The sequence below is a fragment of the Triturus cristatus genome, chromosome 11, assembly GCF_964204655.1.
Source record: "Triturus cristatus chromosome 11, aTriCri1.1, whole genome shotgun sequence".
Taxonomy (NCBI): domain Eukaryota; kingdom Metazoa; phylum Chordata; class Amphibia; order Caudata; family Salamandridae; genus Triturus; species Triturus cristatus.
The window spans coordinates 1,146,631,623-1,146,645,175 of record NC_140594.1 but is presented as its reverse complement, the minus strand read 5'-3'; the positions used below and the strand labels follow the sequence as shown (position 1 = coordinate 1,146,645,175).

Here is a 13,553-nt window from a genome sequence, read left to right as displayed (position 1 = left end):
CGCCCGCCGGCAGCTACATACTACAGCACCCTTGGAAACACAACAATTGATTACACCTTCAAGTCATACTCCCTCTTCAGCAAAATAGTCAACTTTAGGATAGAAATCTCAGATTACAGTGACCACATCCCTCAAGAGATCACTCTGGATCCTTATGGCACCGCATCTTCTGAGCAACCAGTCCGCTTATGCACAGAGTATACAATAAATCTGAGAAGAATCAAATGCAAAATGTCTAATTTGGAGAGCTTCCAGCTTGAGGCAAAGACTCTCTGGGAGGACAAAAAGAAGGATAATACAAATGTAATTGCATCATGGGGCAATTTCACTCAAACTCTTGGCATATTACACACCAACGAAGAAGTGAGGGACTCAACTAGAGTGGTCGCGGCCTGACACAGGTCCCACTCTCCACCACTGAGCTCGCAAAATCATCTTTCGAGAGGATCACAATTAAAGGAATTAAAACAATTAAAAAAAGGAATCAACAAAACAACACGTGCGCTTCACCGGGCCGGGCCAGACGCTAACCTCTTAGCTAAACTCAGAATACTAAAAAGCATCAAGAAAAAACTCATCTGGGAAGCTCGCAGTGAAAGCACAGAAACAGCATGGGCCAAAATCTTTTACGATGCAAAAGCAAAAAACAGTGCTAGGTTCTGGCATACACTGAAGAGATTACAGAACACAAGGTCACTTGGAGCAAATTCTTACATTACAGAACAGGACTGGTCCAAATACCTTTGGGATCATTTCAACAGCGACAACTCAACTAATACACAAGAACCCCTGGTGAACAGCAGGGCTGTCCCAGTCCCGTGTATGCAAGAAGTCAAGCCCTAACAGGCACTTACATCAAAACAAATCAAGAGCAGAATTGCAAAGGGCAGAACTGAGGGAGCACCTGGCCCGAACGGTATACCAACGATATTATATAAATGAGGTCCGGACTACTGGGCATCCGAACTTTACATGCACATCATGGAAACAGAGATAATACCGGAAACGTGGAAAGGGTCCATCATCTCGCCAATACATAAGAAAGGCAGCTTAAACATCGTAGAAAACTGTAGACTAGTTGCATTACTAGATAATGATGCTAAATATTATGCAGGGCTGCTGCTGGAAGAAATTACAGAATGGGCATCGGAAACAGCATCTATTCCTATTAATCAATCAGGCTTTCAGAAAAGTATGGGCACATCGACAAACATACTGGCATTATCGCTCTTAATAGATGATACCAAATTCACCAAATGACCGTTATACTTGTGCTTTATTGATTATTCCGCAGCCTTCGACAGTATTGATAGGAACAAACTCTGGGCAAAACTCTCCAGAATGAAAATTAGGAGCAAACTTCTGAACCAGTTGATTCTTCTACACAGTGATACTTGGATCCAAATCAAATTAGGGGCTGGAGAAAGTATATCATGGAGAATCCCGACAACTACGGGTCTGAAGCAGGGGTGTGTGCTGGCGCCCATCCTGTTCAACCCGTTCTTGGCAGACCTCTCGCCAGAACTGGATAAGTGCAGCCATCATGCCCCAAACTTTGGCGGTTTCCCCCTATCGAACTTACTATACGCTGATGACCTGGTTTTGATCAGTCGTACTCCAATTGGCTTACAACACCTGCTAAATACCACAAGCAACTTCTCCAACAGAAATGGTCTACGAATAAATCTGACCAAAACTAAAATGATGGTTATCAACTCGAAAAATAAACCACACCACTTCCAATGGGTTCAGGAAGTGAAGAAGCTCGATATTGTCAGTGAATTTAAATACTTGGGCATAATTCTGGACACTAAAGGCACATTTCTCCCGCAAAAAGTATCTATAAAAGGCAAAGGAATCCTGCTGGCAGCTGCACTAAAAACATTAAATAAAAAAAATGGCCCAAGCCTTACTCCCTTGTTACAGGTAATCCGTGCAAACCTCCTCCCAACCATCACCTACGGAAGCGAGTGCCTCAGAGGGAGAGATGCTGATACCTTAGACAGAACAGTATCGAAGACAATGAGAATTATTTGTAACCTCCCAGGCTATACATCACCAGCTCAAATCAGGTTAGAGTTCGGTATTTCAAAACGACAAATTGCACGAAAGGGAGCTGAAATGCTGGCATAAAATCAAAGGAGCAGTACCAGGCTCACTAAATGAATTATTATGGAACAAACTTAATCGAAAAAAAGACTGCTGCTCTGATTTATCTAATGGAGTCCTTGGCCAGCTTGGCCTTAGAAGCTCTCTGGGATACAACTGGAGTCCATAAAACCTTTAAGGAACTTGTCAACAAAACAGTAAAAATAATATCCAATCTCGAAGACAAAGCCTCCCTCTCTGAAAGAGCACATGGATGGTTTGTCATTCAGAGCTACAAAAACTGCTCCTCGCAAACCTATCTAGGGACTGGATTTACCAGGACCAAAAAAGAAACATTTCTGAACTTCGAGGCTGGGCGTTCTACCTATACTGCTGCATTTACCGCCTTGGAAACAACCTCAGTCTAAAACATCCTGCAGACTGTGTGCCGAGGCTAAGGAAGACATTCTACACATTGTCTGCACATGCAAATGCTTAGACAAGGAAAGAAGATCCATACTAAAACCCGCCTTGAATAGACTACGCATTGGGACTTGCAGACAGGCAATTAAGGCCTGCTTTGAAGGTGAGGATATCCGGCTGGCCTGCTGTGTAGTTCGCTTCCTCGACGAGGCGGGAAAGAAACTAAAAGCGACAGAGAAGGAATATAACAATGAACCAAAGGATAGCAACTTACAAATTCCTGTGCATTTTACACATATTTTAAAAAGTAGTTTTAATTGGAAAGTGCTAACTGATTGTTTTAAAGCTCAACCTGATGGTTTTAAAGAGTAAAAACCTACGCCTACTGTAAATGTGAACTGAAACAAATTATGTTCAAGTAAAAAATAAACAACCTAATCATAGACTTAGACCATAGAAACTTGGATCTGCTACAAGAGACTTAATTCTATTTGACCCGGAACGAAGGAAAAATCTACAGACGGCCTCAGCATCTCACATGAATGAAATAGTGACGTGACAACACTGTCTGTTTTACAAAGCAATGGACACATTAATTGCACAATTTTATCATGCCTTTTTTTATGCAATGGTTTTTATTAGTTAAGCATATAATAAATATTACCTTACCGTGACATCTACCGGCAGTAGGTCACGCGCCCTGCTCCCTCGCGTTCAGGCTGGGTCTCTCACCTCCCACCCCAGAGGAACGGCATGCACGGGCCAGGTCAGTTTGGTCCGATCCTTCTCTCCTAGCTAACGCTGCGACAAGTTGGGTCATTTATCGGTGTGTCTGCATCATGGAGTACCCCACAGCTCTGATGTCGTGCAATCCCTCCGCTGCAGTCACTCGAGCAAGCCCAGGAGGGTGTAAGATGCAAGGCGTCGGCAGCGATACCCGACCTCTGGCTCACCGAACTTCCACCGCCTTTGTTACTTGGGAGGTGAGGGTGCTTCCTCTGGGGGGACAGAAACTATCGGTCCCCATCCCGAGGAGAGACCGGCGTCCACTTTGTGTCAGAGGGAGATGGGATCTACCATTTTGGTGCCGCCTCAGTATCCGTCTGCTACCGCGAGAGTGGGCATAGGATTTAGGCATCTCTGAAGAAGATTTGCAGTCCTCAGGGTTCAACAGCTGTTTATTTGAGCTTGTACAGACCAATGCCATGTATTGACTATTGATAACGCGTGGATGCCAGGCCCCGGGATGGGAGCTCTGAAAGTATGCTATCACCATGTTCGGCGGTTAGCCACGCCCTCTAATTAAATATACATAACATTATGAAAAATATAAAAGATGCTTTTTAATTTAGTCTTTATTCACATTTCTTCATGTAAAACTCCCAACATATTAAACATTGGTAATGCTTAAGCAATATTCTTCTGATTATCCTGAAACTCTATTGTTAATGTATATTAATCAGGCCCACTACAAAGACTATTTAAGAATTCCTGCGAAATCACTAACTTTCTGAAACACACAAGATATCTTCTGGTGAAATTATATCTAATAGCTTAAATTCAAGGCCTAATCAGAACCTTGCTAAAAGAAATCCAGTTTGGTGTGTCTTAGAAATCGCCGTTGTGTAGAATTTGAACTGGAAGTATCCCTGTGGATTGACTTAAAGACTTCAAAACCTTAAACAAGCAGACAAATAGCAAATTTGTATTCTCCGGTTTTGATAAGGAGAGATGGCATTGTCTCTGCTTGTTGAAGTTGGATTGTCCCCAGCGGTTGCAGGTATGCATGCAGATAACACGTGCATTTTGTAAATTTGAAAACAGTGTAATTACATGCAATAATGCCACTTCTATCAAAATAATACCTATTTTATATAGAAAACGCTCACCTGTGAATTCCGATAATAGACTTCTTTTTCCCAGTAGACCATTTCCACCCACAGCAGAGACTTTGAATGTGAACAGGTTGCCAGGTATTAAATTAGTGATGGACACCTTTTTATACAACGTTGTCACATTTGAGGCTGGATTTCCTAAAACTTGCACTAAATAGGAGCTTTTGTTGCCAGTCGGTGGCAGCCAGCTCAAAGAAATTGAATCAATAGTGATGTCTGTCACACTTAGATTGTTGGTTACATTGGGTACTGAAATAGGAAATTAGAATGTGAAGTACGAGTCACAGAACCTTTTACATAATTGTAAGAAGTATTTTTCCTAACAGATAATTTCCAGGAAAAGGTTTAAAAGTTACCTGTTATCAGAAACGATTTCTAATGCAGTGAAATACTTCCTAACTCCACCACCTCTTTGATTTCAGAATTGAAAATTGAGACTTGTACGGAAGAATAGGAGTTCCCAAAAGACCGATCAATTAGTTTTCCAATTAAATACCTTCAATAATGATAGCTTATTCTCGATCCCCTACTGTTATCAACTGTAACGTATTCCCATTATGTCTAGAGAAGTTTTTCATAAAATGTATCAGTGACACAGTGTTCAAGCACTAATGAAATAGCTACTTAAGAGAGAATTAGCCTGCCTTGTAAAATATGTGGCAGCTCAGAGATTAGCTTATTTACTTACAATGACTACACATATATTTTACTTTTCTGTATGATGTAATATTCTGATATACTGGAATTTTACAACTCAGGGCAGGCAGATTACTCCAACTGCTCTTATTAATTTTTTTTATTTGAATACTACTAAAAACCTATATAACTTCCAGGTCACACACTGTGTATGGCCTTCTATTGGATCATCTGAAATCTCAGAAAAGTTAGTATCTTTTATATATTTTTAGCATTTGACTGATATATTTTATCTTTTTCAAATAGGATTAATGGATTTTAGATCTTTCTGATAATTTTTATGAAAAGCACCTTTGCTAGTTTTTGAAAAATGTGTAAATGAGTTACTTTGTAGCAGATTAACAGTTCTTTCTTAAAATGGGATTATATGAAGGGTCCTTTTAATTGATTTCTCTGAAGACAGTTTGCAACAAGTATTTTCATTCAACAAGAAGTGAAAAAATACAACAACTATGCAAATACAAATATTTCAACTGTATTGCTATATTTACAAATCAGTTCACAGAAATATTTTGTCATATGCCCTAATTAACCCTTTCGATGCTTGTGACGGAGCGGTTCCGTCATGCGCGTCGGTCGCGCTGTGCGCATGATGGAACCGCTCCGTCACGGCCCCGCCCGCGCAAGAACCCTTCAGCACAGCGCGGTAATCCGCGCCGCGCTGAAGGGGTTAATAGATTGCATGCTCTCATTTCCATTAGTAATTTGGGTTGATCTTCACATATAATGATGAAGCCAGTAAACAGTGATTCTCCATTGAATTTGAAAGGTGCACTAAGCTAATGCTAAGTGTATTTAGATTCAATAATCCGCTTGTACAGAGATTCAAATTGCATCCACAGCATTCTGTTCACCAACTCTAAAGCTAAATAGGTATTCTCATGAGGATGATAATAACTAACTCATTTTAGAACTTTTCTGTAGAGGAAACTGACTTAACAAAATTAAATCTGTTTGCTCCAACACAGCTGAACAAAAAAACTAATTCAAAGTGAAATCTCATTTCGATTCTTGATTATTTTTTCTGTTTTGCAACAGTACTATGTTTTTGTTGGTATGCTGTTGTTGTTCAGAAACGAGAAAAACAAAAGAACTAAAGAGGGAAGAAAAATGAGGATGTGCAGCTTTCCGGGTATCATGTATAGCCGGCAAGAGAGATTTGCAATTTAAAACTGCAGCAATGAGATGTAAACTTATATTGTATGATGCTGCCATTCATATCCCGAACAAAAAAGAAATTCTAAAAAAAAAAGAAGTAAAAACTCCAAAATTGATGAGGAGTCCATTTAGGTAAATGGGGCTTGCAAATCTGAATTTCTGACTTTGTGCAAGTATGCTAGCAGGGAGAGTGTATATGCATTCTTGTGTTCAAAATCCAACAACGTATTTCTTCCTCTTAGACATTTGTGGTCATTCACTTTGCTAGGTATATAGATTCACACCTTGGGAAGGCATGAACATTCAGTCCTGATGTGTTAAGGATCCCTTTAGTTACCAGGAAACAAGCATAGATAACATATCTCTACATATAATTTAATGATGAATAACAGTTTCAAAAACATAAAAGATGATTTTTAATGTAACATTTAGTCACATTTCTTCATGTAAAACTCTCATTATATTAAACATTGCTTATACTTAAACATTATACCTTAGATTACACCTGAAAATCTATTGCTAATGTAGTTTAATCAGGCATACTACAGGAACTAATTAGGAATACCGGTGAAATAAGTAACTTTCTCAAACACACAATATATTTTCTTGTGAAATGATATCTCATAGTTTAAATTCAAAGCCTAAACAGAATTGTGCTACCAAAATCCAGTTTGCTTTGGCCTGAAAATTTCCCTTGTATGGAATTTTGGCTGGAAATGACCCTCTTGATCAACTACAAGACTTAAAAACCTCAAACAAGCAGACAAATAACACTTTCCTATTCTCCAGGTTTGATAAGGAGAGATGGCAAGGTCTCTGCTTGTTGAAATTGGATTATCCTCAGCAGTTGCAGGTATGCATGCAGAGAACACGTGCATTTTGTAAACTTGAAAAAAGTGTATTTACATGCAATATTGACACTTCTATCAAAATTATGCCTATTTTATATAGAAAACGCTCACCTGTGAATTCCGATAATAGACTGCTATTTCCCAGTAGACCATTTCCACTCACAGCAGAGACTTTGAATGTGTACAGGTTGCCAGGTACTAAATTTGTGATGGACACATTTTCATACAACGTTGTCACAGTTGAGGCTGGATTTCCTAAAACTTGCACTAAATAAGAGCTTTTGTTTCCAGTCGGTGGTAGCCAGCTCAAAGAAATTGAATCAATGGTGATAGCTGTTACATTTAAATTGTTGGTTACATTGGGTACTGAAATAAGAAAATAGAATTTGAAGTACCACTCACAGAACTTTTTACATAATTTTCAGAAATCTTTTTCCTAACACATAAACTATAGATAAAAGGTTTAAAAGTAACCTGTCATCAGCAACAATATACAGAATGGTAGATTTCTAATACAGTAATATATTTCCTAACACCATCACCGCTTTGATTTTGGAATAAAAAATTGAGACTTGTCCTAAAGAATATGAATTCCCAAAAGACCAATAAAATAGATTTTGAATTAAAATCCTTCGATTATGATCACTTATTCTTAACTCCTAACTGCGATCAACTGTAACAGATTCACATTATTTCTAGAAAATCGTTTCCCAAAATTATTCACTGATACAGTGTTTAAGTACTGTTAAAATATCCTCTTATCTGAGAATTAACCTGTTGTTGTAATCTCTTATACTATATGTTCTTAGCGGTACAGTCCATGCCCCCCTCCCTGCTTGCCCTGTTAGTACGGCTGTGAAGAGAGCTTACAGTAGAATGTTGACAACGAAGTGTTCTATGTTAGGAGAGCGGATGACTAGAATAAACAGAGTCTCTCTTACCTTCTGTCTGGTGACTTTTTCTTCAATATAACACTGGCGACGACCTGCGGAGGGGGCAGCTGGTCATCTCCCCTTTGGATTTATCTCTCCTGTAACTGGCTCAAGTGCGAAACAGACCTTGTCCTGATCCGTTTGCTTCATAGTTTGTCAAAGCTTGAAGTCTGTTACACTCTGCTGTGCTGTGCGGACCCAGCCTCATTGTTCCTCGCCCAGCCTTCACGGAGCTTGTGAGGCGAGAGGAGGTGTATTCTGGAACAGCCTGTCGGCCTGATTTCATTCGCCGGAGACTTTCCTAAGTCCTGAGGCTCTGCCGTATTGTGGTCTCCCTAGCGCTGTACCCTGGTCTGGTGGGTCCCGAAGTGCTGTGGTGTCTTCGGCGGAGTGCAGGCGCCTACCGGGAGTCGCTGTGTTGCTGTGTCTGCCACATTCCTGTCAGCTCAGGCGGTTTAGTCAGCTGGTAACCGTGGAGGCGTTGTCTTCCTGAAGTCGCTCAGCCCCGCCTCTTGCAGCGTATTGCCGGCGCACCAGTCCTCAGAGAGCCGGTCAGCAGCCTCCAGATCCTGCTACGAACTTTGTTTTACAAGTAAGATCCATCCTTGTCTGCTTGCAGCGGTAGCGTCATCGTGTCACTGTGATAGGCACACATGGTGCGTGCCTTCTATGTATAGTCTTTTAGTAGAAATTTTTCACGCTTTCTTCCCTGTGATACGCACACATTGTGCGTGCCTTCCCTGCAATTTTCATTTAGTTTTTACGCTTTCTACACTGTGATACGCACACATGGTGCATGCATACCATACGTATTCCTAGGGTTTCTACGTTTCTGTGGCACGCTCACATTGGGTGTGCAGGTTACCAGCTTTCACGAGTGGGGCTTTGGAAGTGTTGTGTTCATCCAGTCTCTCCACGTACCCCTCCTTGTGTCAACTTGGTCGTGTAAGTCTGCTCCTCTTTCTAAAAGGTCTGGGTAGTGTTCAGGTGCCCTCTAACCAAGATAGAACATACAAGTTACAAGATGGGTACACCTGGCATGAGTCAACCACCATCATTTTTAAATGACTGTGGCGATCCAGAAATCCATTGGAAAGATTGGACAAAGCTGTTTGAATCTTATTTAATTGCTATGGGGGAAGAAAGATTCTCTCCGTTGCGCAAACAACATATCCTGTTACACAATTTGGGTGTTCACGGACGCAAAGTCTACGAAACTTTACCTGAGCCTGAGTTGGATGAGGAGGATGACGCTGATGTGTACGACATCACTCTGATGAAGTTGGAGTTACACTTTGGAGACAAGGTCAATGTGGTGCTTGAATGCCACAAGTTCTTTAGCCGTGTGCAAGGGAAGGGTGAATCGATTAACAATTACATAGCTGCCCTTAGAGGCCTAACACAATTGTGTGACTTTGGTGACCTCAACGATTCCTTGATAAGAGATCAACTCATTAGGTGTACGAACAGTGGGAAGGTACAAGAAAAGTTGCTCGCTAAAAACCCATCCTTGAAGGATGCCATTTCAATTGCGCAATACATTGAGCATACCGCTAAATGTGTTAGAGAGATGAAAGTTAAAGAGGAGGTAGTAGCATCCATTGAGTGTGAAGGGCCCGAAGGCGAGGTATTCAAAGTGAAGAATAGAGAAGGCGGTAAAAGTATACCCACCAGTAAGGAGGGCCAGAGTTTGAAATGTTTCAGGTGCGGCAGCAATAACCACTTGGCTAACAGTCCTTTTTGTTCGGCACGTGGTGTTTTGTGTAAGAAATGCAATAGAAGAGGACATTTGGCCAGAGTATGCAGGGATGGGTCAAGTAGCTTTACTAGGGTTGTCAATACTAGTGGGGAACCACAGACAAGATTCATTTTTCAAGTGAAAGACAGCCAAGAAACATCCAGTCCCAACTATCCCAAATGTGTCATACACATTGACAACAAACCCATAGAGGTGTATGCGGACTCGTGTTCACCTTTTACGTTAATAAACCTTGCAGACTTTGAGAAATTCCTGGGGTGCAATAAGAGAATGCTGGTTTCACCTGATATATCTCCTGAAGGGTATACCAGAGACCCCATTCCCTTGGTGGGGATAGTGAGTAGCCACATTGATTTCAAAGGTAGATCCATTGTAGGCAGAGTGTATGTGGTAGAGAGGGGCGCGAACCTTTTGGGATGGCAACACCAGAAGGAACTGGGTATCATCTTAGACCCAAATGACAAGAACCAAGTCATTTTAGTAGACATTCCCACCAGCAACAATCTCCTACAAGACGCCTTTCCTGACCTTTTTACAGATAGGTTGGGAAAATTAAAATATTTTCAACACAAAATTAAAGTGAGGAAAGGCGCTAAACCTGTGGTTCACAGAGCGCGTCCTGTGCCTTTGCGTCTGAGAGAAATTCTATAAAGTGAACTGGATAAATTGTGTGACATGGGCGTCATCCAACCCATAGACGCATCCGAATGGTTGGCCCCCCTTGTTCTAGCTTCCAAAGCCAATGGTAAGGGTATCCACGTCTGCGTGGACTTGCGCAGCCTCAACGACAACATCTGGGTGGAGAGGTTTCCCCTGCCTAATATAAACGAAATGTTGAGCACTATGGGTAAAGGGTGTTTTTTCTCGGTCATTGACTTGTCGATGGCCTACCACCAGGTCGAGTTACACCCTGATTCTAGACCTCTGACGGCATTTTCATCACCGTTTGGGGCCTACATGTTCATTAGGATGCCGTTCGGCCTTGCATCAGCGGCCTCTATTTTTCAAAAAGTAATGCAACAGGTGTTGGAAGGCATCAAAAACACCCTCTGTTTTCAGGACGATATTCTGATGTATGGGGCAACGGAGGAAGAACATGATGTCATTCTCAACACAGTGTGCCAAAGGTTGACCAGAGCAGGATTAACTGTGAAACTCGACCAATGCAAGATCAAAGTGACCTTGGTTGATTACTTGGGTCACACCATATCGAAAGATGGTTTCAAACCAAAGTATAGCCTAATTCAAGCCGTTGAGGATGCTCAGAACCCCTCAAACAAAGAGGAACTCAAATCATTTCTAGGACTAGTCGAGTACATGTCCAAGTATGTAAAAAAATTTGCAGATCTGTGTGATGGTCTGCGTGAGCTTTTAAAAAAAGAAAAAGAGTTTGTGTGGGAGGAGAGACACAGCATGATGGTAAAGTCAATAAAGGAGCGCATCCTAGATTCACCTGCGTTAGGATCGTTCGACCCACGGAAGAAAACCATCCTGACTACGGATGCATCCAACAAAGGTTTGGGTGCGATGCTTTCCCAAAAAGACCAGGGCCAAGATACAATTATAGCATTTGCGTCAAGGTCCCTCAACTCGGCGGAAAAGAACTATTCGGTCATCGAGAGGGAGGCGTTGGCGTGCTTCTGGGCCGTGAACCATTTTAAATTTTTCTTGTGGGGGATACAAGTTGTCATACATACTGACCACAAGCCCTTGACTTTCATGTTCTCATCAAAAAGTCTACATAACAATTCTCCATGCATTTCCAAATGGGTTCTGGGCCTAGAAAACTACTGCTTCAAAGTGGAATACCTCCCAGGTCCGGAGAATGTAATTGCTGATTATCTGTCCAGGTCTCCACTCTTGGAGTATTTGAGAGAGGAGCAGCTAGATGTTCCCATTTTAGCCTTGCATCTCCCTTCATTAACGAAGGAAGAAGGGGACGCGGGTGTGAAGGAAGATAAAGAGATGGGTATCCTCAAACAGTTCATCCTCAATGGCTGGCCTGAGAACCGTTCACAAGTTCCAGATGTGGTCAAAGACTTTTGGGAGGTGAGGTACGAACTGTCGTTAATGTCAGATGTGATACATCGAGGGAACAGAGCAGTTCCCCCCCAAGAATTTGAGGAACAAAATAATCGATCTGGCCCATGAAGGACACTTGGGTAGGAGCCTCATGAAAAACAAGGTCAGGAGCTGTTTCTGGTTCCCAAGGATGGACTCCATGATTGAACTCAAAGTCAGGGAAAGCATTAGCTGTGCTAATAGTGACAAAAGCAAAATTACACGCAATGCTCCCTTATCCCCTTTTTAGGTTCCGGAGGTTCCATGGACCAAATTAGCGGTTGACATTATTGGTCCCATGGATGTCCTAGGTACTCAAAAGAGGTTTATGTTCGTTCTAGTAGATTACACATCCCATTGGGTACATTTTAAATTCACATCACATACTACAACGAGCAACCTGATCTCATTTTTGAAGAATGTTTTTGCGTATGAAGGTATTCCGGCCACATTGGTGACAGACAATGGGGTGCAGTTTACCTCAGAGACTATGAATACATTCTTGGGGGATCTAAACATAAAGCATGAGAAAACCGCACTCTATTGCCCAAGAGCGAATGGGTTGGTAGAAAATCAGTTAATTAAAGAACACATTCAATTGGCCATCACCAGTGGGTTCAATGTTGAAGATTCCTTGAGAGAGTGCATCTGGGCATACCATACCACTCCCAATCTCATCACAGGAGTGTCTCCCTTTGTTTGCTTGAGAGGTAGGGAACCCTGCACCAAAATGAACCCACACTGGTTGGGAGGGGGAAGAAAGGTAGTTCCTGATCTGGTGAAGAGCAAAGAGATGATTTCTCAACATCAACGGAAGTACAAAGGTTGGTATGACCAGAGACATGGGGTCAAAGCACAGGAGTACAAAGTTGGTACCACAGTGGTGGTTAAGAAGCTCACACATGTGCAACCGGGTTTAAGCAAGTACCATGCATACCAATGGGTGGAAAAGTATGGCAGGAATGTGGTTCGCCTAGATAATGGACAGACTTGGAGTAAGGACAGAGTAGTGGCCTCCTCTCAATCTTAATGAACTGTTTTCCTTTGTTACCCATATAAGGAGATGTGTTGTAATCTCTTATACTATATGTTCTTAGTGGTACAGTCCATGCCCCCCTCCCTGCTTGCCCTGTTGGTACGGCTGTGAAGAGAGCTTACAGTAGAATGTTGACAACGAAGTGTTCTATGTTAGGAGAGCAGATGACTAGAATAAACAGAGTCTCTCTTACCTTCTGTCTGGTGACTCTTTCTTCAATATAACACCTGTCTTTTAAAATATGTGGTAAATCAGAGGTTAGCTTATTTTCTTACTTACAAGTTTGATTTCATGCATGATATAATATTCCAAATGCTGGAATTTTACAAATCAGGGCAGGCGGATTACTACAACTGCTCTTATTTGTTTTTATAATGTATTTACTACTAAAAACCTAAATAGCTGCCAGGTCACACACTTTGTATGGCCTTCTATTGGATCATCTGAAGTCACAGAATATGTCAGGCGCTGAGCTTAGGCGCCTACTCGGCCTACATTGTGCCCAGGACTTCAACACCCACAACGCCCGGCATCAAGAAGGCAGAGCCTAGGGCTCAAATATCGGAGTCGCGAGCCGGACGGCGCGTGTTATTTTGCCTCTTGGGAATCCGGAAGCGACGGAGGACTACGCGTTACCGGAGACCCTTCATTCAG

The 13,553-nt window shown here is 41.9% G+C and overlaps 1 protein-coding gene across 1 annotated transcript in view; it reads right to left on the bottom strand.

The window, feature by feature from the left end:
• The window catches only part of LOC146788606 (uncharacterized), a 126,047-nt gene extending 117,796 nt beyond the window's left edge, over nt 1–8,251 (bottom strand). Inside the window, exons 1-2 of the mRNA XM_085633177.1 lie at nt 8,170–8,251; nt 7,223–7,477 (exon numbers count right to left, since the gene is read on the bottom strand). Of these exons, the coding sequence (XP_085489303.1) occupies nt 7,223–7,477; nt 8,170–8,251 (337 nt within the window). The remainder of the gene's footprint in view (nt 1–7,222; nt 7,478–8,169) is intronic.
• Nucleotides 8,252–13,553: the final 5,302 nt, after the last annotated feature.